This window comes from Poecilia mexicana, unplaced genomic scaffold (genome assembly GCF_051168715.1).
Source record: "Poecilia mexicana isolate PSO_F unplaced genomic scaffold, ASM5116871v1 scaffold_22, whole genome shotgun sequence".
Classification (NCBI taxonomy): Eukaryota; Metazoa; Chordata; class Actinopteri; order Cyprinodontiformes; family Poeciliidae; genus Poecilia; species Poecilia mexicana.
The window spans coordinates 24,525,936-24,551,220 of NW_028263391.1; the positions used below are offsets into that span (position 1 = coordinate 24,525,936).

The window sequence follows — 25,285 nt, forward strand, 5'->3', positions numbered from 1 at the left end:
GTTTCAAAACTGCTGATTTTTCCCACCTTGAAAAACAAAACGAAAAAAAACAGATTTATTCATTTGGATCTAATTTAATTAAGCACAGCCTTCACCTGCCCCTGGGGGCAATTAGTGGGCCCCTGGGGGGTCAACTGCAGCTGCAGAATGAAAACATCAAACATCATCCAGGTCGCTAAAAGTTTTTATGATTGAGGCGCATTTCAGAAAATTGATATTTAAAATTCAGGCGTTAAGCTTCATTTTTGAGCATTAAATTATAAAACTTGATGTTTTCATTGTAACTGGATATTTTCTCAGGTTAAAATTAATTTTTACCTGAATCTTCAAGTTTTCTTCACACCGGGTTGGACTGAAATGAATTAAGAGTCATCAGTCCTGTCACATTGGATGTGTTGCTTGATCATTTTATTTATTTTATTTTTTGTCATGATGATGATGATGATGATTATGATTACTGCGTTGGGTTTATTAAATCCAAGCTGCGCAAAGCTCCAGGCGCGTCCTCACCATCATTAATTTTCTTGATCAGAAACAGGTAAGCGCTTCATTTTCCAAATTGCTGAAGCGCCCTCCGCTGGTTCCGCGGCTCCGACAAACAGCCAATCGGAGCCGCGATGCGCAGTGAGCGACGCGGCGCCCGCGCCCAATCAGCGCCCCGGAGCCGCCCGTGTCACCAGCGCAGCCAGCCGCCTATAAAACCCGCTCTGACAAATCGGCTGATCCAGTCTGATCGCTGATCTCCCGACCGAACCGAAAGCAGCGCGACAACAACCCGACTCCCTCCGGCGCGATGAAAGCAATAAGCCCCGTGCGCTCCTTCCGGAAAGCCGGCGCCGGTTTCTCGGATCACTCCCTGGGAATCTCCCGGAGCAAAACCCCGGTGGACGACCCGCTCAGCCTGCTGTACAACATGAACGACTGCTACTCCAAGCTGAAGGAGCTGGTTCCGAGCATCCCGCAGAACAAGAACGTCAGCAAGATGGAAATCCTGCAGCATGTCATCGACTACATCCTGGACCTGCAGATCGCGCTGGACTCCAGCCTGCATCACCCCGCGGCGCGGCCGGGGCAGAGCGCGTCCCGGACCCCGCTGACCGCCCTCAACACAGACATCAGCATCCTGTCGTTACAGGTAATTACAGGATTTAAAAAAATAAAATAAAAAAAACCCGACGGCTCGTTTCTCCTCTTTTGTTCACAATACGACCTAGATTCGACGCCCGCTGCGTAAAAAAACCCCAAAACAAGCGCTAACATTTTGGTTTGTTTTTGTTTTCAGTCCCCGGAGTTTCCGTCAGAGCTGCGGACAGATGACAGCAGGACTCTGCGTCGCTAAGGCGGTAAGTAGGCGCAGTTTGCGTCGGATTTCTGCGCAGTTTGCGTCGGATTTGTGCGGCTCCTCTCGTGTCTGTAATGAAGAGCATCTGCAACAGGAAAATAATGGCTGTTTGGATTACTGCTACTACCATGTCTGCACATAATTGGTACAAGAAGTGGGTAGGCGCCAGCTGAGCGGCAATTACGCTGATTCTTCCCCAGATTGGAGGCTGAAGTTGAGCGAAAAGTGCGTGCGCTCCCATCCGTGTGTGTGTATGTGTGCGCGCATCTGGAGCGCAGGGTTTGCTCAGTATTGGGAGTGTTTGGTTAAATGTTAAAAACTGCGGCTTCCTCCCTGGCGCCAGTCTGTCCGGATCTCTGCCCTGTTTGCGTTTTCTAAACACGCCTCTCTCTTTCTCAATCTCTTGCAGGTGTTTGGTCAAGACGCAGAAACACACGCAGGACGCGGGGAGCAGGACTTTCCTCCCCCACTCCTGGATTTTTTTGTTTTTTCCTCCAGAAATCAAGAGACTTTCGCTTATTATGGGACAATCTGATGTGATGTGTTCTCTGTTTGGACTCCTCGTTATTATTTAATTTAAGACTTCTTATTTGTGGGTCCTTTCTGGAAACGGAAGGCGCGTTATTCGGGATTATTTCCCCTCCTGTCCTCCCTTCGTCTCCCCTCTCCCCGTTTGAACTCTTCGCTTTTTTTGCGGAGGTTGGGATCGTGTACAGAACAGACTCGGTTAGTTACTGTAAAAAGTTTAGTCTTGTCTTGTCAGAATTGTTGGCACATGAAGGACTGGACGATGTTTAAAACATAAAAAAGAGTAAAAGTGAAAGAATGAGACTTTGTGAACTCTCTTGTATAGTTGCAGGAATTTGAAACTCCTGCAAAAAAGTGTAATGTTGTACTTAATTATGCTGAAACTTTTTATAAAAGTTATGTAAATTGTACCTCTTTTTTTCTTTTTTTATACAAAATAAATCCAAAACGCAACTGCGACATGTTTCATTTGGTGCGTAAAGTCAGCTGTCGTCCAGCGGAATGTGCGCATTTAAAGCGACATTTCTGCCCTGGAGGCGCACAGGTTGCGTAAAAAAGCTTATTTGGAGCGCAGCACTTTTACTTTCTCACATGTTGGTTAATAGGATTAGGAGGTTTTAGTCTGAGCCAGTTGAGCTCCGGCCAAATCTCAAGCAAGTTAACGTCAGATGAAACCGAGTCTGATCGATTTTTAATCAATCTGATTGGAAATGATTAGATATCAGCTGGACAATGGAGATATTGAGGAGAGCGCTTGCGCATTCCGGGCTGACTCTTCCAGAAGTATTCATACCTCCGGAGTTTGTTCGCATTTCGTTTTGTTACAAACAGAAGGGAGACTGAAAGGCACCATGGGAAACATGGTGGTGGCAGCATTATGCTGTGGGAAGCGGACCAGAGCTGACGGGAGAAATTCATGAAGCTGGAAGAAAACTTGTTACATTCTGCAAAAAATCTGAGACTGACCATCCGAACCAGCCAGAGATGCAATTAGATGTGGTGAAATGGCCTAGTCAAAGTCCATACCTAAATCCAACTGAGAATTTAGTTGTTTTTTTGGTGGTAAATTGAAAACAGGGTTAGGGTTAAAATGAAAGAACCAGCTGACGTTTTTAAATATAGTTGTAATGACAAATGCAGGTCAAATTAAGAAATAATTAATTGATCCAAAAAGGAAATTAAAGGGAAAGTTTAAAACAGTGAAACTGCATTGATTTCCCCACAAAGTGCCAGGAATATTTTGTAAGATGTCTTGTTTTTTGATTCTATTCCGTTTGTTCACAATAGTAGAGTTTATTCAATTAATTATTCAAATTATTTTGGAAATGATCCACACAATGCATGATTTTCCACAGAAAAAGATGTACTGATGCTGTTTCTGGCAACAAAAAAAAATATTTTTTTTCCTTTGGTGTAAACTCAAAATTGTGATAAATTTAATTTATTTATAGCAAAAGGCATAAAAATTCCTACAGTAGATATTTATCAAAACAAAGTCAAAGTTATGTAAAATAGGTATCTCTAAATGAGTCTCATTCAGCTGCACTGAGTACAGAAATCGATCTTTGGATTGCAAACGCTGTAAAAATCCCCAAACGAAACGTTGAGGTTTCTGGTTGCATAAAATGGGTTTACGTTTGAAGGGTGGGAATAGTTTTTGTCATTTTTTGTGATAAAAGTTTCAGGAGGCTGAGATGTTCTCCATCTGACCCGAGGAATCACATCAGTCCGAAAAGAACTCTGAAAACCAGTTCAGTTTCATGTGAACAGAAACACTGAGTCAGTCTGGGAAACAGTAACCGAACCGTCTCCCTTCATAAAAGTCAACTCTCAGCTTTGAGTCTTGTTGCTCTGAGCTGCAGCTTCTTGTCGGCAGGCCTGCAGCGCGTTTGTATGGAGAGTGCGCCATCTATCGGACAAAATGAATCCTGTCAGTGCACATCTTCAGCTTGCCTGGCGTTGAACATGACGCATGTAGTTTCAAATTTAAACGGTGTAAACTCAAGGTTGCTGCACATTTTTATGTTAAAGTATCACACTTGGATTAATAAATACTGCTGTTTTCAGCGCATTTTAAAAGTTTTATACCAGAAAATTAACATGAAAGCTGCTAAAAACAGACAGGAGAAAACAAAAGTATTACAGATTGGTTGAGTGAGCATCAATAACCAGATTAATAAAAACAACTCAACAACCAAAAGAAGAACAATCAATACTCATCATGTAACTTTAGTTATTGAATGTTCAGATTCTCATAAAGTCAGTTACAAAGTCGGCCTTCTATCACCTGAAGAACATTTTCAAGATTAAAGGACGAAACTCATCCATGAGTTTATCTTTAGTCACACTGATAACTGCAGGTCTGCCTGATAAAAACCAATGATGCAGCTGATCCAGAACGCTGCTGCTGGCGTTCTGACTAAAACCAGGAAGATAGAGAACACCACCCAGTTCTACACCACCCAGCTCTAAACTACCCAGATCTACACCACCAGGTTCTACACCACCCAGATCTACACCACCCAGCTCTACACTACCCAGATCTACACCACCCAGCTCTACACTACCCAGTTCTACACCACCCAGCTCTAAACTACCCAGATCTACACCACCAGGTTCTACACCACCCAGATCTACACCACCCAGCTCTACACTACCCAGATCTACACCACCCAGCTCTACACTACCCAGCTCTACACTACCCAGATCTACACCACCAGGTTCTACACCACCCAGATCTACACCACCCAGCCCTACACTACCCAGATCTACACCACCCAGCTCTACACTACCCAGATCTACACCACCCAGCTCTACACTACCCAGATCTACACCACCAGGTTCTACACCACCCAGATCTATACCACCCAGCTCTACACTACCCAGATCTACACCACCAGGTTCTACACCACCCAGCTCTACACTACCCAGCTCTACACTACCCAGATCTACACCACCAGGTTCTACACCACCCAGATCTACACCACCCAGCTCTACACCAGGTTCTTCAGACCTTCACTGAGAAAACAGACTCAATATGTGAAACACAGAGTTCATTTAAATCGAGGCTAAAACCCTCCTGTTTAGAGCTGCCTTTGACTGGAACATCTTTAATTTTAGTCTGGATTATAACGTATTACTTTTTTGTTTTCCCACTGTGATATTACGTGTTTGTAGATAGAACTTTTTTGTTATAGGATTATTAATAAAATAATTTCACTCTAATTCTAGACTGCGTGGGGCCTCTGGGAATCCATGTTGAATATCTAAACAACCGATTATCCAGAAAATACTGTAATAACGATTATCAGACGATTATTATGGGTCATGTGATAAAATATTTATTGATTCACAAAACACAACATGTAGCAGCAAATCCATTCCCCTCCTACCTAGAAACACCACCATACATCAACACTGCTAAACTATCAGTAACATCTAGAACACTTTTTATTCCTTCAAGGAAAAACAAAGGAGAGAAATCACAAACAGGAAACGATCACTGATATGAGGTCAGGAGTTCTAACGGTTTTATTTGGATCAGCTACTCATTCCACAGACACCTGCACTAAAACATCACAACATCAAAGATGAACATGACCCAAATTAGAGAGGAGGGCCTCAGAGAACGCTCTCCCGCTCGTCTCCCAGGTTGATGGAGCACAGGTTCTGGTTCTGATGGACGGCGGTGGCGGCGGTGCTTCCTGGGTGGATGATGATGCTGGAGTCCAGGAAGTTCTCCTGCCGCTGACGACTGTTGTTGGAGTTGGAGTTGGGGTCGTCTGTCGTTGAGTTGTTGTTGAGGGTGGTGGTGCTGGCGGTGCGGTTCAGGTTGCTGACCGAGTCGGCGGGCCAGCCTTCGTCCGGGCTGCTCGCCATCAGGCTGGCTTCAGACGGCGCGTCAGAGCAGATGGACATGCGGGCCACCGCCGCGTCCTGCAGCCGGCTGGGCAGGAGGCCCCTCTTCCTCACCAGGCCCTCCAGCTCCAGCTCGATCAGGCCGGGGTTCAGCGCTCCGCCGGCCTGCTCCGGGGGCGAACCCAGGGAGCTGTCGCTGGACCGCATCCCTGAATCCGAGTCCTTCTTCTCCAGGACGTCTGAGTGGAAGCCAGGCGACGGCGGACTGGCGCGGCCCGCCTTGTGGAGGAGTGGCGTGGTGTTGTCGGCTTCCTCGGGGCCGGAGTCGTCTTCGCTGGGGAGCTTGTGGTAGTACGACCCCGCTGCTTTCTTTGAAGCCGGGGTCCTGGAGGACAGGCTGTGGTTCTCATCCTCTTCGCTGATGGGGTCCAGGAGCGGCGTGTCGGCGCCCGAGGCGAAGTCTGTGGTGTCGCTGCTCTTGGAGGCCCTCTTGAAGGGCTTGCGGCCGTCTGGGTCTGTTCCCTCCTTGGCCTGAGGATGAGGAGAGGATGAAGGGTTCGATAAGGAGAACACTCATTCCACAGCTTGTCGGAGATAATTACACAAGTACACCGAGGCCTCAGCATTCAGGATGAAGGAATGAAATTTAAATCATTTTTATTACTCAATTATACCAAAAATGGATTGAATACTGGGTGAGAGATGCATGGTTTCTCATTTACATCAATTCATCTTTTTAGATTTTTTTACCCCCAAATAGCAATAAAACGTCAAATTTAATGTATCTTATTAATTTTACCAGTGGTGGGAACTGCTAGCTATTAATTTAGCTATGCTAACCCTAAACCACCCTGAAGCGTAAACATGAGTTTCACTAAAGCTAAAACGCAATACCAACATGATATTTAGCAAAAGCTAATGCAAAAAACACTAACATAGTAATTAGCGGAAGCTAGCATTAAAGTGCTATATTAACATGATATTTAGCTGAAGCTGTTGCTAAAGTGTTTTACCAGCACCTTAATTAATACAAGTTAAGACTAAAGTGCTAAATTCAACCTTGTTAATTCCCACTTGAATGAAAAATTAGCTCCCTTATTAGCAGAAGTTTATCTGCTACTGAGTTTTTTTCTAGGCTGCATGCAAACATAAACCGTGTTTTTGTTGTGTTAAAGATATGTTGTGGCTCTAAACATTTTTTTAAGGTGAGGCCAAAATGCCAAAAGTGTTTTATTTGTTTTGATCTGGAGAAATGTACTCAAATTTTGTACAATTACAACAAATATGCTATCCTGTTTATTAATTGGGTGACTTCTGAAGGTATCCGACTTAGAGTAAGATGGGGAAGAATACAAATGCATGCCACACTTTTCAGATTTTGGTTTGTAAATCAATATGAAAGTTAAAAATGACAGTTTTTCAATGTGTGCTGGGACAAACTGAGGCAGCTGACCCACCCCTTTATCCTCTGAGCAGGAGGCCTGGAGGAAGTGGTTCGGATGGGGCTGGACGGGCCGCTCCGCCCCGCTGCCGGTCATCTCCAGCTGGGCCATCTGGGCCACGTACTCCCTGTAGGCGTCCCGGTACTCCGCCTGCTGCTTGTCCGTCAGCTTGCAGATGTCATTGGAGGATTCCTGGGAGATGAGGCTGGACATGCTGGAGGTGTGGGGGTTCGTCGCCTGACAGCAGGAAGGAAAAACTCCGGTTAGTGTGTTTGTAAAGGCGGACATGTTTAGTTGAACTTTAACCCAACTCCAGTCTGTTTGCCCAAAAAGTCCGGTTAGTTTGGGGAGGAGTGACCGCTAATCCAACTCTGGTCCTTCTACAAACCTCGCTCTCGGTTCGGTTTAAGTGAACTCTGGTCTGGTTTGAATGCATATGTGAACACAAAGCGGACTGGAGTTCGTTCCAAAAGCAGGAAGTGGACTACGGCAATGGGCATTCTGGGTAAATACAACCAAAACAAACAAGCTAGCCTAACGCTAGCAGGAGAAATGACTGATGGTCTTTGCTAAAATCTGACGCCTCTGTTTTTGCTCTCAGTGTCTTCAGAGGTTTTCATGTCGTCTCCTTCAGTGGTTCTTGGTGCAGCGCCCCCACAGGCCAGGAGGGGAACAGGTTTTCCCCTCCTGGCCTGTTTAGAAGTTTAGATCATTTGACTCGTTTCAGTGTGAAAGCAAACTGCAGGAGCTGAAAATGTAGAGAATGTTGCAGTTTTGGTCCCAGTTGAACTGAGTCTACCGGAGGGAGAAAACCCCGAGACTCCATTTAAAACATTTCACAAACCGAGACATTTAACCAGCAGCAGAGATGCTTGTTCTGAGACGTTTTTATTTTTGCAAACTGGGACTAGCGAGGGTGAAAATAAATGGGGCCTCATGACACCTTCTGCTGCTGCGTATGTATGTATTTTTAATTCTGTCAAATTCAACGTGACATTAGCTTCCTCCTGCTGCGATCGATGAGTTTCTCGCTCTAAACCACACCGACGTGAAGCCGCTGAGGTCACCACCAGGATGGCCTGCTGGGCGGACACCAGGCCGTTTGACGCCTCACAACATCTTAAACCTCAGAGTTGAGTTGGAATTTCAGGTAAACTGCATTATTTTTATTTATTTCTTTACAGTTGGATTTGACTAGGCCATTCTGACACATGCATATCATTTAATCTAAACCAGTTGTTTCCAAACGTTTTGTCAAACAGAACAAAAAATATTATTTTGCTTTCTCAGCAATAAACTAAGCATGAAATACTTTAGATGTCTGTCTTTGTCTTTTAATATTTAAATCTGTCATTTATTGGTTTATTTACAGTTTTATACAGTTTGTTTTATTGATTGTTACACTTTGAGATTTCTGTAAAATACTAAGGTATAAATGAAATGTATTAAACCTGAAAAAAAAATTATTAACTTCATCAGGGGTGTACAAACTTTTAGTCATCTGAGACAAAATTCAAGGAAAGTATTATTAGAAAATAAAATATAGCAAGGCAATAATAATAATTTTACCATGATTAAAAATCTAAAGTTTAATAAACTAATCTGTATAATTTCTTGACTACAAAAAACAAAAACAAAAAAAGTGCCAAAAATGGCCCCGGAGCCGCAGTGTGGACACCGCTGATTCTCTGGTTCATTTTCCCATCAACTGGCACCAAAGCGGCATTCTGCCTCCACAGCATGATGCTGCCTCCACAGTATGATGCTGCCACCACCATGCGTCAGGTGATATTCTGGCTGAAATCTGTCAGATTTTGACGTTTCTCAATTTTAACTTTGCCTTGTTAACGTTTCACATCAACCTGGGAAGAAAACTACAGGCAGAGGAATAAAACACAAAGCAGGACGGAATCGAACATGCGACCGATTCATCCGTTTGCTGTCCACCAACCGTCCACTGCGGGTTGCTGCTGTGCCGCGGCGGCTCCTCCAGCCCGGCGCCGCTCAGCTCCTCGAAGCTCAGGGCGAGGCTGAAGGGGGCGGCGCCGTCGCGCTGCGTCCCCGCCGGGCGCAGGCCCGACTCCCCGTGGAGAACGCTGCTGCCTTGCTCACTGGCGGCACGAGACTCTTCCTGCAGCGCCGCCTGCGTCTCCGCGTGCCGCTGCTCCATCACCTGCAGCAACGCATTTCAGCAAAACAGGACGACACACAGTGAGTTCCTGCTTTACGTTACGGCCAGGCGGTAAAGTCGCAAAACAGAAAATAAAATGATAAAACGATACAAGGATAAAGCTTTACTAACACCAGAAACCACATGGCAGAAAGGTCGTACAGCAGTCAGTCGAAATAATACAAGAATAAAGTCGTAAAAATCAGTAAATATGATTTATGACAATAAAGTCAAAATAATAAATGAAAAAAGTTGAAATAATACGAGAATAAAGTTAAAACGGGTCCTGGATTCATCTCTGTCCTTTCTAAACTAGCATATCCCACAGCATGATGCTGCCACCACCATGATTCATTGAGTGGATAGCATGTTCAGCGTCTCAGTCTTCAAACACAGAATTTTACTTCTTGGTCTCATCTGTGCAGAAAACTTGCTTTCAATTGAATTAACGGCAGGTTTTATAGTTAATTAGTCATATTTTAATTGAGAAAAGCTAAATTTTCAATTTAAAAACTCCCTTTTCCTGCTAAATTATTAATTGTTAACTTATGAGCTCAACAATATTTGCAAGTGTTTCTTTCTTGACTTTTAAATAATAGAAAAAGTATCAAGTCAACATTATTTAGCTTCATTTTTAGCATTTTTAGCCACTACAGTCGCAGTTTGCGTAATTTCTCTCACCATTCCTCTGAAAAGTTGCCAGTCTCCAAAGTTCATGTCCATCTCTTTCTTCAGCTCGTCCAGGTTGCAGTGAGTCAGAACTCGGCCGTTGATGTTCGCCTGAAACAGACTCGGTAAATTCACCCTGAACCTGGCGGTTAAATTTCAGGCAGAGTGCGGTTCTCCACCTTCGTGACGGTTGCTGCGTACTGCGGCAGCATGCTGGGGTCCATCCCGTCGATCTGTCTGAGCCGTTCGCACACGGCGTCCGTCCCCAGTGAGCTGAGCGGCACCACTGGACACAGCTGCGCAGCGAAAAAAAAAACCCGTCAGAGAAACAGAGAAAGTTACAGAGAAAATCAACCAGAAACGCTGATTGTGCAGAGCGAGGAGCCGTTGCTGCCAAAGAGACATGCAGGCAAAACGGCAAAAAACCTGCAAAAATCCTTCAAATGTGGATATTTATGAGAATATTTCTGGATCACCGCCACCTTTCAAGATGGCCACCGTTTTTGAGCATTTTAAGCCAATTGTCATAAAATGTTCCCCATTTTCATGAGTTGGATGAACTTTATCTTCTGTTTTGACATCGGTCATCCGATTTATCTAACTTCAAAGTAGTGATGTGGAGCAAACACCAAAACAGAGACAGTCGTCTTAATGGTTAGCATTAGCTTGAGCTAATGTTTAAAATGTAATTAGCATTAGCTTCTGATAATATTTAATGTGTTTAGCAGTTTAGCATTAGCTTCTGTTATCATATTTTTATGTCCAGTGCTTTAACATTAGTTTTCCCTCATTTTTTTGTTTAGCGGTTTAGCAAATAAGTGGTTATTGAACCTAATGTTTTGGTTAGCTTACACACAGCTAACCAACACCTTAGCTGTGGACTAACGTTAGCGGCCATTTTGGAAAGTGAAAAAGAAAACACTAGCTCCAGAACATATGCATGATATTTGTGATTTTATAAACTTGTAGGCTGTTATTTTAGACCATTAACATTCATGTTAATGTATTTTGTTTTTAATTATGTAAAGCACCTTGAAATGCCTTGATGCTGAAATGTGCTATACAAATAAAATTTGATTGATTGACTCATGTAATTGCTGATTTTAATGCAAAACTAAATTTTCTGTGGCAGCCATTTTGAAACAAATAAAGAAAATCAGTAAATATGATTTCTATGGGTCATTTGATTTGACACCAAAAATGTTCATCTGTAATAAATATTGGCAAAATTTGTGCAAAAATGAATTTTGCTTGACCATCATGGCGGCCATCTTAAATTTCTGGGAGCCGCTGTAAATATTGGTGCCAATTTAGGTTCCTGTATCCACATGTGAAAGACATTTGCTGAAACTGCTGTGAGTCGAACAGAGCTGCTCTGATCCCTTTACCTCAGTGAAGGAGCACAACACTAGCAGCGCACTGGGCGGCCATCTTTGTTGGCTGTAAGACACAAATACCCAAACCTCCTCCATCCTGCTGGTGAGCAGCGGTACTGCACCCCCCTTTCTCTCCGTTTATCCCCTCTTATCCTCTCTCCCTCTGGTTCCACCCGGCTATTAGCATCATTAAGACCGGGCTTTGACTGAGCCACCTGGCTTTGTCTCTGCTGCTGAAGGACAGCAGAACGCGGCTTAGCTGGACTCTGACTGGATGTTTGACAAAATAACAATCATCCCAAACAAAACTGCACACACCAGTAAGAGCCGGGCGAATGACGCGCTGATGACGGACGCTAGCAGACTGAAACTACAGCAATGATGGGAAATATTCAAACTTTAATGCATTTTACCAACACAAAGACATGCTAAACAGTCTACTCTATACCAGAAGCTCATTCAAATGGGATGGAATCTATCCACTGATTCTCAATATACTATAGGTCTGGACTTTGACTAGACCGTTCTAAACATGAATCTGCATTAACATCTAAAATGTCAACGCTTGCAAAACAGCTCAGTTTGGATGGACAGCGTCTGTGAGCATCAATTTCCAAAGAATCTCAGCTGGATTCAGGTCTGGACTTTGACTAGGCCATTCTAACACAGAAATTTGTTTTGATCTAAGCCATCGTCTGTATCTCTGGTTCTGTGTTTAGGGTCAAAGGTGAACCTAAAGGTGAAGAATGCTTTATTGATCCCAAAGAGAAACTAAATGTTTCTGTAACTTATTTTCTAAGTTCCTTCTGACTGTGATCTGGGACGATCTCCTGTAGCAGCCTGTATCACTGGAAATCTGAAGAGGCCTCTGACTGAAGACAATCTGTTTTTGTATAGCTGCTACTGTATGAAGAGGATTCTTCATCCTCACGTTCCCTTGACTGTACAGCTGAACTGGATTATATTCAGGTGATCAGAGTAAAACGGGTAAAAGAAAATGTTTAGCAGCACATGCTAGCATCTGGTCTGTTAGTGCTGATTGTTCTTTTTCTAGACTTTCGTTTACATTTTTGGACAATTTTTCTCTCTGGTTCTGGATGAGGGCAGCTGAACAAGATTTTTCCACAGAGCAGTAAGTTTAAGCCATCTCTTATCCCCTACTCTAGCATCTTTCTAACCGTACGGCCTGACAGAGATTTAAAGAGGAGCAGCAAAAGCAAAGGATCAGCATCTCAAAAGCTCAAGCAATCCCTGAACTTTGACCTCAAATCCCAGAGGAATTGAAACAGAGGCTTTATGGATGAAGAGCAGGAAGTCTAAAGCATCTCATATCCCCTACTCTAACATCTTTCTAAGCATACGGCCTTAGGGGAGTGGCAAAAGCAAACAAGATGGATTAGCATTAGCGTCATCCGGGATACAATACTGTGAAATATCATCTCCATTTCCTGGATATTGTTTTGTCAACATGCAGCCTTGTAACAGTTGTACAGGAACAGTCTTCAGTCAGAGGCTTTTTCAGACTCGTTGTGAGACTGGCTGCTCCTGGAGAACATTTAATCTCCCTTTGAGACAACTACAATGTTTTGAATTTAATAGAATTTTGAATTTGAGCAGAAACTCACACCGCACTATTCAGATTCCATGACATAAAATCCTCATAAAAACATTAAAGTTTGAATTTGTGACAATGTGACAGAAGATGTGAATCTTGTTGCTGATGTTAGTGACTGTGATGTTGTGTTGCCGTCTCTCTGTGCAGCATGCTGGGTGGCAGCGAGTCGCCGTGTTAGTGGAACGATGGAGCGTCGACAGGTGGAGGGAAAGAAACGAGGCCACGAAACCAAACATGTACCTGCTTCAATTTGCAAGGCAGCGACTTTAAATGCTTGATAAGGAGACAAGAAGAAGCAAACAGTCAAAAACCACAGATAAAACTCTGGGCGCTACGCAGCCGAGGCCCAACCTGCGAACAAAGATGGCAGACGTGAACACAGACAGAAAGAAACGGGCGGCGTCGGCATGGAGACGTAGAAACTGTTAGAGAATTATGAAACAACGAGCGTTAATCTCCGCCGGCACCTTTTACTCAACAAAAAGCAGAAGTTTCAATTCAGGGAAGATTCAGACGGAGAACGTGACACAAAGTGAGTGTGTGTGTGTGTGTGATAAGAGTGTAATTACAGCTGGGCCGGGCTCAGGGCTGGGCAGAAGGATGGGGAAGAGGAAACAGAGCTCAGCGAGGGAGGAAGCGTCTTGGTATGGAGATAAGCTCCACCAGAGCTGGGCTCATTGTCAGCGTGCAGAACCAGACTGCATGTGTGTGTGTGTGTGTGTGTGTGTGTGTGTGTGTCAGCCCCAACAGTTGCTCTGATGATCGTCCCGGCAGCCACAGGGAGCCGTACTCACACCGACACCGGCTCGGTAATTACGCTGCTCACAAACCCAGATTAGCAGGAAAATGCGACGACTGCGGCGTAAACGTTAAGAGAAAATAAAAACAAAGCAGGAATCACGGCCGATCAGAGGAGAACGGGCTCATCTAGCTCTGCATCGCTCACTCGGCTGCCGGCTGGGCGCCGATAAGCAGACGTCTCCTGAGCCGTCTTATCGTTAAATTGTTCTGTTCTGGAGAAGCAGAGCTTCAGCAACGAGGTCAGAGGTCAAGCCCGGCTGAAGTTAGACGGCATGGAGGCCGTCTACGTTTATCGCAGTAATTCACCTAAAAACGTGAAGCTCGTGTTGCACCGATCCACTGAGGTTAAGAATCGTCCGACACGGATCCGATCCAGAAAACCAGCTGCAGTGCAGCTCACCGTCACAGCAACAAACATCCTGCACCATAAACTGTTACCGCGATAAACTACAATGCTGCTGTTTTAAAACCAGTTTGAACTCATAAAAACTTCACATTTTAATGAGCTGGAAGAGATTTTAAATATTCAAAATAAAAACAACAGAAACAAGAAACAAAACAAATTATGAACAAAATTATATACAAAAAAAGGAGCAAGACTGAAAACTTATTACAGTTTTTGGTAGAAAGTGAAAGACAATAAATTATGCAAATAAAAATGGAATTGTTTTAATTTATTATTGGTTTATTAAATGGTTTATTGATTACTGTGACAGGCCTAAGGATATTTAAATACACCAATAGCTTCACAAGCGGATAATTCCGGGTGACTTTGACTAGACAGTCATGTGCATTGTGCAGGACATGGATGCTAATTCTAATGCTAGCGAGGTTACCATGGCTGGGTCACATGGGCTGGAGGGGAGGCCCTCCCTGGCATCCTCTGCAATAACTTCCTGACATGGAGACAGACACTGAAAGGTTAAAGGTCGCATCTGATTGGACGACAACAGCCTGGGAAACGTATTCACGCCCTCTGACCTTTCAGATCCTGATTCGTTAAAATCAGAAACTGCAGAGAAATTTACTGAGATTTTATGTGACAGAAAAACAGAAAGATTCTTAAAATAAACATCTGTGGTGTGTAGAAAATGCCTTTTATCTGATTAACGGATTAATCACCAGAATAATCCATTGTTTGATTAACTGATTAAACGTCAGCTTAAACAATTCAATCAAACAATTAATTGATTATTCTGACGATTAATCTTCAGAATGTGATGTTTAACTGATTAATCGTCTGGTTAAACGATTAAACTGATTTTATTAATCAATCAATTATTCCGGCGATTAATCGACAGAATAACTGATATGTTAATTGATTAATAAAATAATCGCTCGGTGCAGCCCTACAATAATCTCTGCTTGTTTGTCACATTAAATCCCAATAAAAATCAGATGTTTGCAGTTGGAACAAACATAATAAAGTTCAAAGTGTGTGAATACATTTGGTCAGTGTGGAAGCTGCAGGAATGAAGACATTTTGAAATGAACAAGTGAAGAAAAGTAAAGCTAAAGCAAGTTAGATGAGGAAGAGGAAATGAACAAAATGAAACAGGAAGTGTTAAACAGGAAGTGAAGCGTCTGGTTTGTTCATGCAGCAGGTTGGACCCAAACACCAGATCAGGAAGAAACATCAGCGATGTGAGCGGAGACGAGGCGGTCCTGTGCTTTCCCTCGTTACTTACGAGTCCGGCGGCCTTCTGCAGCGGACTGGATGGTTTAGCGAAGGGACGTGAGGATGAGGGGGCGAGGTGAGCGTAAGGTCGCGGCAGGTGGTAGACATGATGGGGGAAATACGGCTACGATGGAGAGAGGACAACCAAACGCTGAAAATCATGCAAACATAAAACAACACGGGGAAATGTCTGGGACATAAAGGCTGGGGATTATCCAAACCATCGGTGTCTCAAAGTGTGGCGCAGGGGCCATTTGTGGCCCTTGAAATGATTTTATTTGGCCTCTGAATGGTAAAAATTCAGGCAACGGATTTTTACCAATTTGTTGGCCAGATTTAATGATTTATCTGATTCATGGGAATCATTTTGGTAAGTTCATGTTGTTGCAAATGTGCCAAATAAAACATTTTTGACTGTGGGATTTTTAAAAATGTTTCCAGTTTTCTATGGATTGTCCTTATTTATTGCTATGGGATGTTTTTAAGTTAACGGGGGAATGATAAGAAACATGAGTTTGATTCTTTGTATGTTTGATAAAATGACAATAAAATAAACCTTGACTTTGGTCTCTGTTACAAATAAATAAATTAAAAGGAAAAACCTGGATGAACACTTTGCGAATCGGGGAAAGATGGTTTTTAAATGTGAATCTGCATCAAACTGCCTGAACTGGCAACCAGTTTGTGACAGGGCCGTGCAGAACGGTTCTGAGGACCGCAGATGGCCCCCGCGCCGCACTTTGGACACCGTTGATCTGAACATTCGGACCCTGACGCGCCTCACCCGGTTGTAGAAGGGGTGCTGAGGGCCCGTCATCCCACTGAAGTAGGCGCTGTGCGGCTGAGGCGGCAGGGCGCCGCCGAAGGAGCCAGTTGGGGAGCCGGCGGCGGAGAGCGGGCCGAAGCCCGGCGGGGGTCGCGGCGCTGCATCCTGCAGGGGCAGCGTGGGATAGGTCACCCCTCCTAAATGCATCTGCTCCCTGGCCGCACGCACATCTAAGGGAGGAGAGCACAGAGGAGAGGTCGTCAGCGTCTTGGCGATGAGTTTAGAGAGCCTTCAGATCCACCCACGCTTCAGAAACTTTGGTTTATTTATGATCTCCAGAGGGAAGCAGAAAACAACGGCCTGAATTTAAAGAGGAAAATGGTTTTCAAACACGTGATGCTGGCAAGAGGAACGTTTGCCGATCCTTTAGGCTAAAGCTAAATATTAGCTTGAGGCTAAATAACATGGAAACCAAATATTTAGCTAAATATTTTAAAACTACATATTTAGCATGCTATGCAAGTATTAATTTTGAAGCTAAATATTTAGTTTGGAGCTAAATATTTAGCGTGCTAGATCAATATTGGGTTTGCATCATAAATTTTTAGTTCGAAACTAAAACTTTATGATGAAAATATTAGTTAAATATTTAGTTTGAAGATTAAATATTTAGCTGCTAACTCAATATTTACTTTGGACCTAAATATTTAGCATGTTGAGAAACTACTAATTTTGCAGGTAAATATTTAGCTTGGTGCTAAATATTTACCATACAAACTAAATATTATAGCTTGGAGGAAAAGTTTTATTTGGAAAACTAAATATTGTGTCTGGAGAAAGATATTTAGCATGCCAACTAAATATTTAGTTTGGAGCTTGAAACACTAAATGTTTGCAGCCAAGTATTTCGTATACTAGCTTGATATTTAGCTCAATATTTAGCTCATATTTAGTTTTTGTTTATCAGCACTGTGTCTTGGCCCCGACTCTGAAGAACCGACTATAAAATGACATCTTTGGTTTATTTTATGATCTCCAGAGGGAAGTTTAGAAACGGTTATGACTTGAAAAAGAAAACTGCTTTTCAAACATTCCCAAATCACAGCTGGGAATCATAACAAACACGATTTTTCTCCCATGATCTGCACGTCCATAATGGGAGACATTCAGAGTTTAAATTACTTTTAATCCCACTTTGATTCCTCAAGTCGTTTTTCTGCCAGTGAAGAGAAAAATTGCTGCTGCTCAGCAGAAAATCTGATCACCGTGTAGAGGAACAGTCAACACCAACTATTTGGGATGTTTAACATGTCACGGGTTTAAAAGTCATATTTTCATTATGTCATTCATTTATAAATGAAAGCAAATATATGACTAACAAAATATTTATCTCTAAACTAAATATGTCTTCAAACTAAACATTTTAGTTTGGATCTAAATATTCTAAAGATCTAAATATTTAGACTGAAGCTCAATATTTAGCACATAGCTAAATATTTAGCATGCTAACATATTTGGCATGCTAACTCAATATTTAGCTTGTAGCTAAATATTTGACTTTCTATGTAAATATCTAAATTGAATCTAGATATTTACTTTGAAGCTAAATGTTTAGCAACCTAAGTAAATATTTAATTTGAAGCTCAATTTTTAGTTGGTAAAACTAAATATTTAGTTGAAATCTAAGACATTTATAAATGAATAAACAACATGGTGAACATATGACTGAATTACTCTTCTCTCCGCGCCATCAGCTCTCAACTCTGCAGTTCCTTTTCCCCTTGAATCTGTTCTCCTGTGAGGTGAGCTGAGGCTCGGGTGAAACCTCCTGCATTAAGCGAGGAACAGAGCGGCTCTGTGTGCGCAGACCCAGAAAACAAGACGCAGGCACCAGAATGTCTCCTGCTCACACAAGCGGCAGCTGAATGACGTGCCGACTGAGACCCAATCCGACCCGCCAACACAATGGGGCCCTTATGAGGCGAGTCCGGTTGCGGGGCGGCAGCCACTGACGGAGCCGCCCACCGCCCGGCCGCAGGGCGCCGGGTAGCGGCCACCGACCGGGCCGGGCCGCAGCGCCGCTCACCTCCTGCTCAAAACACACCTTTATGCTTCAGAACCAAACATCTAAACACAAGATGAATTTAGGCCAAACAAAAGGTAGTGAGAAAGTTTTCAACAAATAACTTGGGCAGGTCTTTGGTTTCTGTTTCTACCAGCTTTGAACTGGAGATGCACCGATTGCAGTTTGAAAAGCTGGACCTGCCGATTCTGATTGTGGCTGATAATGAAGTTTTTTAAAAAAGATGTTGGTAAATTTAGCAAGAAAGTTGCTGATTTGGCAACAATGGGGCGATTATCATAACCCGGCAACATGCAGACATGAGCTGGTGGGCGGGGCTAACCCAGTGGGCGGGGCTAACAGTAAAACCTCTCACCACAGAGCGGCTGATTTCTAGATCTCTGCTATAGTAAAATCAGCTTCACATGGACGTATCGGTTGATCGCTGATCTCCCAATATTAAGAAAATCAGCACCGATAAATTGGCTGGTTGCACATCCTACTCTGAACGTCTACAAACTTTTCTGTACCATGACCCCCAAACAGTGTTTTGTTTTCCATTTCTTGCTAGCTCTGATAACTTAGCAGCCAATCAGAGAATTAGCATCAGAAAAAAAATTTTTGGCTCTAGTGGCCTTTATTTGATAATTAATTGACAGGAAAGTGGGTAATGAGAGAAGGGGAAGACATGCAGCAAAGGTCGGGAATTGAACCTGCGACAGCTGCGTCGAGGACTAAGGCCTCCATATGTGGGTTGTGCTTAACCCCTGCGCCACCACAGCCCACCCAGAAATAAAATTTTAGTCAATTATTTAACTTATATTTTGTATAAAAAACCATGACTGAATAAAGGATACAAGATTTAAAAATCTATGGGATTCAGTTTTTATCTTTTCTGCTGTCCAACTTTCACAGGCCCCCAAATGGCCCCCTGGCGTCCCTCCAGAATGCCGCGACCCACACTTTGAAAACACTGCTCTACAGCATCACATGTTTATTTTCCAAACATCTTAAGATCAGCTTAAACATCAATTTTCAAGTTGGAATTTGGACTTTGATTAGGCCATTCTAACACCTGCATCTACTTTCACAGTGTTCAAAGATGGGCTCGGGGGGCCGTCTACGGCCCCTGGACTGATGTTCGTACGGACCCTAGCCACAGTTCACGAATAAATTAAATGAGTTTATGCTCATTAGACGTTTGGTATTTCTGATTTTCCAGTAAATTTTCTGCGATCTCAAACCGAAACGAGTCGCCTGGCTCGTGTGTTCCTGCCATTCTGATATCGTTACGTAATCGCTGTAAAAGTGTCAGCTGCAGGAACTCTGTGTTTCCCACATCTTGTTTCTCATTTTCAAACAGTTGAATGCCAAACAGGTTTTTTTCCTGCAGAAACTGTGAAAGCGGGACAATAATGCCATTCAGTGCCACCGCTCTGCATGCAGCTCCACCAGATTTCACAGTTTGTAGTCACTGTGACGTAAAAGCGAATCCGTACGAGAGTCGGAGGCACCACTGCTGCTGCGATGCGTCAGCGGCTTTACGGCAGCGTCAGCGTGAAGCCGCTGCATCATGGTGTGGTGAGACCACTGAAAACAAACGAGCACACTCACTCAGAGAGCGCTCAGCGCAACGTGACTCACGGAGCGCGCAGGTGTGGAGGCTCTTCAGCCAGAAAAGCCAGGCTGTGAGTTTAATACCGAAACTTTCATCAGTCGCCATATTCCCTAAATGATTTTCTACATTTAGTTTGATTTATTAGGATTCTATGTGACAGAACACAAAGCAGCAAATAGATATGAAGAGAAATCAGCATTATACTGAAGGGTTGAAACGATTAATCGTGATTAATTGATTATTTAAATACAATTTATCTAAAAATGCAAACTTGTTTGAATTTTAGCAAAGATCAAGTTTGCCAAAATGCTGCACATACTAATAAAAATACAGCTGTAAACAAAAATCACTATGATATTGGAGGGCTGAAACGATTAATCGTAGTCAATCGTGATTATTCACGATTAATTATTATTATTTTTTATTATTTTTAATTTATAAAGCAAAATTGTAAATGTAAAGTTGTTTTCGGTTTAGAAAATAACGAATTTGTCAAAATGCTGTACGTATCAATAAAATAAAATCTGTCATTGTGAAGAAGAATTACTATTATATTTCACGGCTGAAACGATTAATTGTGATTAATCGATTATTTGAATGATCACAAACTAATTCAGTAATTAATCTTTAACATGCTAAAGAAAATCATATTTGGAACAGCAATTAAGGTGAAACTTTTTATTCTACCCAGCAGGTTTTAGCTTCACCTGGTCCAGATAAAAAATAATCACCTTTTGATATCCAATTATTAATTGGTTAATTGGAAATGATCAGATCAGCTCTTCACCATATTGATAGGTCAAGGACAAGAGCTGAGTTTAGTGTTTTACTTTATTTCTGCTGCAGAGGTAACATTTACTACATATTCAGTAAAGGAAAGCAATAATTGCATCTTAGGCAATTTTGTAATCTTATTTTTAAAAAAGAATTAAATTATTTGTTTATTATATTTTTTTAAATGGTTAAATTTGCAGATTCATCGTCAGAATAATCGTTGATGCTCAAAAGCCCTAAAAATATAATTTATAAAAATTAAAGTCACCGAAATGTTTTATTTTTTACGTTTTTAACTATAAACTTTGCCAGAAGGTTTTGGGTGTGCATGTAGTCCGTTTGGGTTCTCTCTGGGTTCTCCAGTTTCCTCCACAGTCCAAAAGCACAACCAGAAGGTTTCAACTGGTTTCTCCGATTAACCTCAGTGGGAGCGCGGCTGGTGACCCAGACCCAGTGAATCTGACATGCTGCGAGTCCAAACCTGCGATGATCTCCCTGAGTTTGGGGTCCAGGTTGACGGTGCAGGGCAGGAACGTCTCCACGTCTCTGGCGACGAGGACAGGCGTCCTGGAGGACAGGAAGACCTCAAAGCTGCGGATGTCTCCATCGATCTCCAGCAGCGGCTCCACGTCCTTGGTGGTGGGGATGTTTTTGGAGATCCTGCATGTAAAATAAAGCAGTTAAAACATTACCTGCTAAAAAACCCCACTTATTTTTATCTGCATGAACTTGGGGCTAAAAGAGACGCCACATATTTGTGTCTTTTACATTTGCAGCAGATGACAAAAAGTGTTACGAACTGATAGAGGGAAAAAGGGGAAATAAGAAGCCGCGATGTTGAGATTAAAGAGATATGCCAACGGTCATCATCATCATGAGAGCAGAGAGATAACCGGATTTAGAGAAGGCGAGATAGCAGAAGAGAGGGGATGTTCGGGGACAGATAGAGGGAGGGATGTTATCTTCTCAGAGCAGAGGAGGAAACCTGAGAAGATGACAATCAGGGTAATTTAGCAAGCAGCAGACGGAAACACGTCATGATGGGCTGCTGCGGTTAACAACATGTTTATCATAAGTAAACACCATGTTTGGAAACGGCTTCCAGGACCGACACACTGCCTCATATCAATAACGACAGCCTGGAGTTTAAAAGAGGGCACCTGTTTTAGAAGAATGTAAAACGATTAAATCAGGTGAACTCTCAGTTTTTCATCCGAATGCTTCATCTCTGGAGATATCACCACCACAAACATCCCAAACATCGACGCGTCTCCGCTGGGTTTTCCCCCCCACAACTGACCCGCTTCCAGAATGAACAGAGGCTGGTCTTTCTTTCACTTGATTGGATGATTAGAGCCACTTTTAAGTCAGGATGAGGTCAGCATCCGGTGAGAAGACAGCAAGCTGTTAGGAAAAACTATCAGCTAAGTGAATTTAGTCGGACGGCTCTGAATGTCCCATTAAACTGAGCAGGTCAGGACCAGAACGCATCCAGCACCGCCAACTACGCTAACTCTAAAGCGCTATTCACAAACATTATGTAAACTAACATGCTATGTAGAGGAAGCTAATGCTAAAGCACAATACCACCACAGTATACGTTCAAAGCTAATGCTAAAGCACAGTACCAACATGGTATACAGTGGGAGCTAATGCTAGAGCGGTGAAATTAGTGTGTTTTATTTTGTTTCCGTATGTTTAACAACTTTCAGCCACTTCAAATTAAGAGCATGAATATAAACGTCCAACTACTTGAAGAATCCTGAGCAGTTCCTAAACAAAGCTTCAACAAAGATGTTGACATTTATTCAACTGAACATTTGCAAAACAGCTGAGTTAATTAGCGCTTTAGTATTTATCTTTAAAAAGCACTAAGGAGATAACCAAAAAATTTCTCATCCAACACCAGCGTCTGACCTCACAAACATTCCCGTGAACACCAGGGGTGTGTGTGTGTGTGTGTGTGTGTGTGTGTGTTCCTTTTCTCATGAACTGCATTAACACACTATCTGGCTCACTGGTGCAGACACAGACCAACAGGAGCCAGTGACTCACAAATACACTTATTTTTAGTATACAAAAAAAAATGTTTCTTGATTTAAAAAATAAAGTGATTTCATGGTTTTGTAAGTAAATCTAGTGTAAAAAAGTTTTTTGTGTAGCAAGTGTCAGTAACGGCAGTTCAAAGTGCTTGACATGATATGACATCACAGTGGCAAAATAAAGAGCGGTAATGCCAATTTGTTTATCCAGACTGAAATGAAAGATGTTACTGATCAAATGCAACTCTAAGCTGCTAATCGTATTACTTGTGAGCTAGCAGGAGCATGTAGATATTAAATAGTTGGGGTCCAAGAATTGAACCTTGTGGTACCTCACAAGTAACTTCTGTCCGCTCCAATGGGTTAGCTCTAGCTAATAATGTTAGCTGCAGCTAATAGTGTTAGCTCCAGCTAATGGTGTTAGCTACAGTTTATGGAGTTAGCTCTAGCTAGCTCAATGGACAGTAGCTAATCATGTTAGCATGTTTCAATAGATATCTCGTGTCTATCGGTTCATGAAAACTTTGAGGAGTTTAGCTGAACCCAGACATTTTGTGTTTGAGAAACTCCTGCAACATTAGCCTTGATTATTTAGTTTATAGATTATAATCCACTATAACCTGCCTGATTATAGTGGATTATACCGGCCCAGCAAGGTGAAAATATAACAAAGACATACAATTTCTGAGGTAAATATTTGTTTTTTCATGTCAAAGACTACAACATTTAAACCTGATTGAAGTCATTGGGGTTGTCTTTTTCTGCCAGGGTATGTAAACTTCTGAGCTTCACACTTTGCTGGTAAAGAAGAAGCTTGTTGTTCAGGTCGGAGGGACCCAGGAAGCAATCGTCTTGATTTCGAAAGGTGAGCTGTAGGAAAGCTGAGGAGGTTTTGGAACAATGGGCCCATTGATGGCTTTTAGGCACTCCAGTCGAGCACATGGTGTGTGGCGTGGCGCTGAGAGCTTTCTGAGCATATCCAAGTGCTAATAGGTCCCAAAGCTGACTGAAGCACAGCCTTTCTTCCTCCCTGAACCTCCTCCACACTGCAAGAAGTGGGAAGGAGCAGAAGTCATCCATCTATCCCGTATGTACGCTCTTCGGGCTCGGAGTATGAATGTGCCACTTGATGGTGCTTTACAGCTACCCTCTGTGCTTACGGACGCCACAAAGCGGCGGCCTCCCTGCCAAACATTTCCATAAAGGGACCCAAAGACAGAGAGATGCCAGGAGAACAGACGCCCGCCTGTGCACATTGTGTTTGAGCAGCTCCAGAGTTTCAATGTCAGGCCGGTAGGAGAGTGTGTGGGAGCAGAAATTAACCAGGCCCGAGTCCGCCGCATTCCTCTCCTGGTCAAAGCCGCGTCAGGATCTGGCTGGGTGAAAACGGCGCGTGGACGTTACGCGTCGATGCTATGGAGGGTTACTGTTACAGCAGACGCTGCCAAGGCCGCCGCCAACCGAGGCAGAGGCAAAATGTTTTCACTTTATGAAAGGTCAGAGTCGTCTTTCAGGTGACCGATTATGCTTCCTTTAACTCAGCTCTACAGAAACCTCCTCACTGCATTTCCAGCTCAAAATTGTTCTGCGTTCACACTGCGGACTTTAAAGCTGCACTGCCAACGTTAATAAAAAATATATTGTCTTTACATGTTTGAGAGATATGACACAGATAATCTGTGGAAAAAAAAAAAAAAAAAATCAAGCTTCTCTGCCTTCTTTTAGTGATAAGTAAAAACAACCAATCAGAGCCAGGAGGCAGGGCTTAACCATGTCAATCACAATCTCCTGCAGCGCTGCTCGTCCTCCCTCCCTCTTTTGCTCACGACAGCAAAGCCTGTCTTGAATGCTAGGCTAGTTAGCATGGTTACCAATGTCATGGTAAGTTGTTCCTCTGCCTATAGCACATTTAGCAGCGCATTCATGAGGATTACTGACAGCGTTAAGACCCGCCTCTTGGTTCTCACTGGTTGTTTTTGGTGCATTTCTTCTGACAGAAATCATATCTCAGGGGGCAGGAGGAGATTGAACTTTTCACAGAATTCACACAATTCAATGTTTACACTCGCATGTAAAAATGGCTGCAAACAGATTTGAAATTATCCAACCATCTGCTTTGAAAAGCAGATGTGACGCCTCCTGCACAACCAAGCAAAATGCAGCAAATGGTTTCTGGATAGTAAGTCAACAATGAAACAGAAACCACTGTACATTGCATACAGTGGTAAAACCAGCTGACCAAATGCACTGGATTTCTGCTGGGGTTGCTAGGTAACGGGCAGAACTCTGCTGGGGTTGCTAGGTAACAGGCAGAACTCTGCTGGGGTTGCTAGGTAACGGGCAGAACTCTGCTGGGGTTGCTAGGTAACGGGCAGAACTCTGCTGGGGTTGCTAGGTAACGGTGCAGCGCCTGCTGATTTGTGACATTAAATTTTGGAGGTTTCTGAAACAACAAACTAGCATTTTGCCAAAAAAAGGCAGGGTGTTTTTTTTCTCAAAGCTTGGTGTGTTTTTAGAAGTAGCAGAAACCCAAAACATGCAAAA

The 25,285-nt window shown here is 43.0% G+C and overlaps 2 protein-coding genes across 6 annotated transcripts in view; one reads left to right on the forward strand and one right to left on the reverse strand.

Annotated features, from left to right (window-relative positions):
* The first annotated feature begins 740 nt into the window (after positions 1–740).
* Positions 741–2,323, forward strand: id2a (inhibitor of DNA binding 2a). Its single transcript, XM_014970986.2, has 3 exons — positions 741–1,135; positions 1,283–1,343; positions 1,752–2,323. Exons 1-2 carry the CDS (start codon positions 794–796, stop codon positions 1,337–1,339), a joined length of 399 nt encoding a protein of 132 aa, XP_014826472.1. The 5' UTR covers positions 741–793; the 3' UTR covers positions 1,340–1,343; positions 1,752–2,323.
* A 2,862-nt stretch (positions 2,324–5,185) lies between these two features.
* The window catches only part of kidins220a (kinase D-interacting substrate 220a), a 52,398-nt gene continuing 32,298 nt past the window's right edge, over positions 5,186–25,285 (reverse strand). For 3 of the 5 annotated variants that reach the window (XM_088002721.1, XM_088002719.1, XM_088002723.1), the window contains 9 exons: positions 21,181–21,359; positions 16,264–16,475; positions 15,490–15,603; positions 14,638–14,697; positions 10,189–10,305; positions 10,022–10,120; positions 9,122–9,343; positions 7,186–7,407; positions 5,186–6,259 (listed from right to left, as the gene is read on the reverse strand). In XM_088002721.1, coding sequence (XP_087858847.1) covers positions 5,492–6,259; positions 7,186–7,407; positions 9,122–9,343; positions 10,022–10,120; positions 10,189–10,305; positions 14,638–14,697; positions 15,490–15,603; positions 16,264–16,475; positions 21,181–21,359 — 1,993 coding nt within the window. In that variant the 3' untranslated portion in view covers positions 5,186–5,491. Of the gene's footprint in view, positions 6,260–7,185; positions 7,408–9,121; positions 9,344–10,021; positions 10,121–10,188; positions 10,306–13,240; positions 13,274–14,637; positions 14,698–15,489; positions 15,604–16,263; positions 16,476–21,180; positions 21,360–25,285 lie in introns of all 5 variants that reach the window. The other 2 variants (XM_088002720.1, XM_088002722.1) reach the window with 2 other exon arrangements.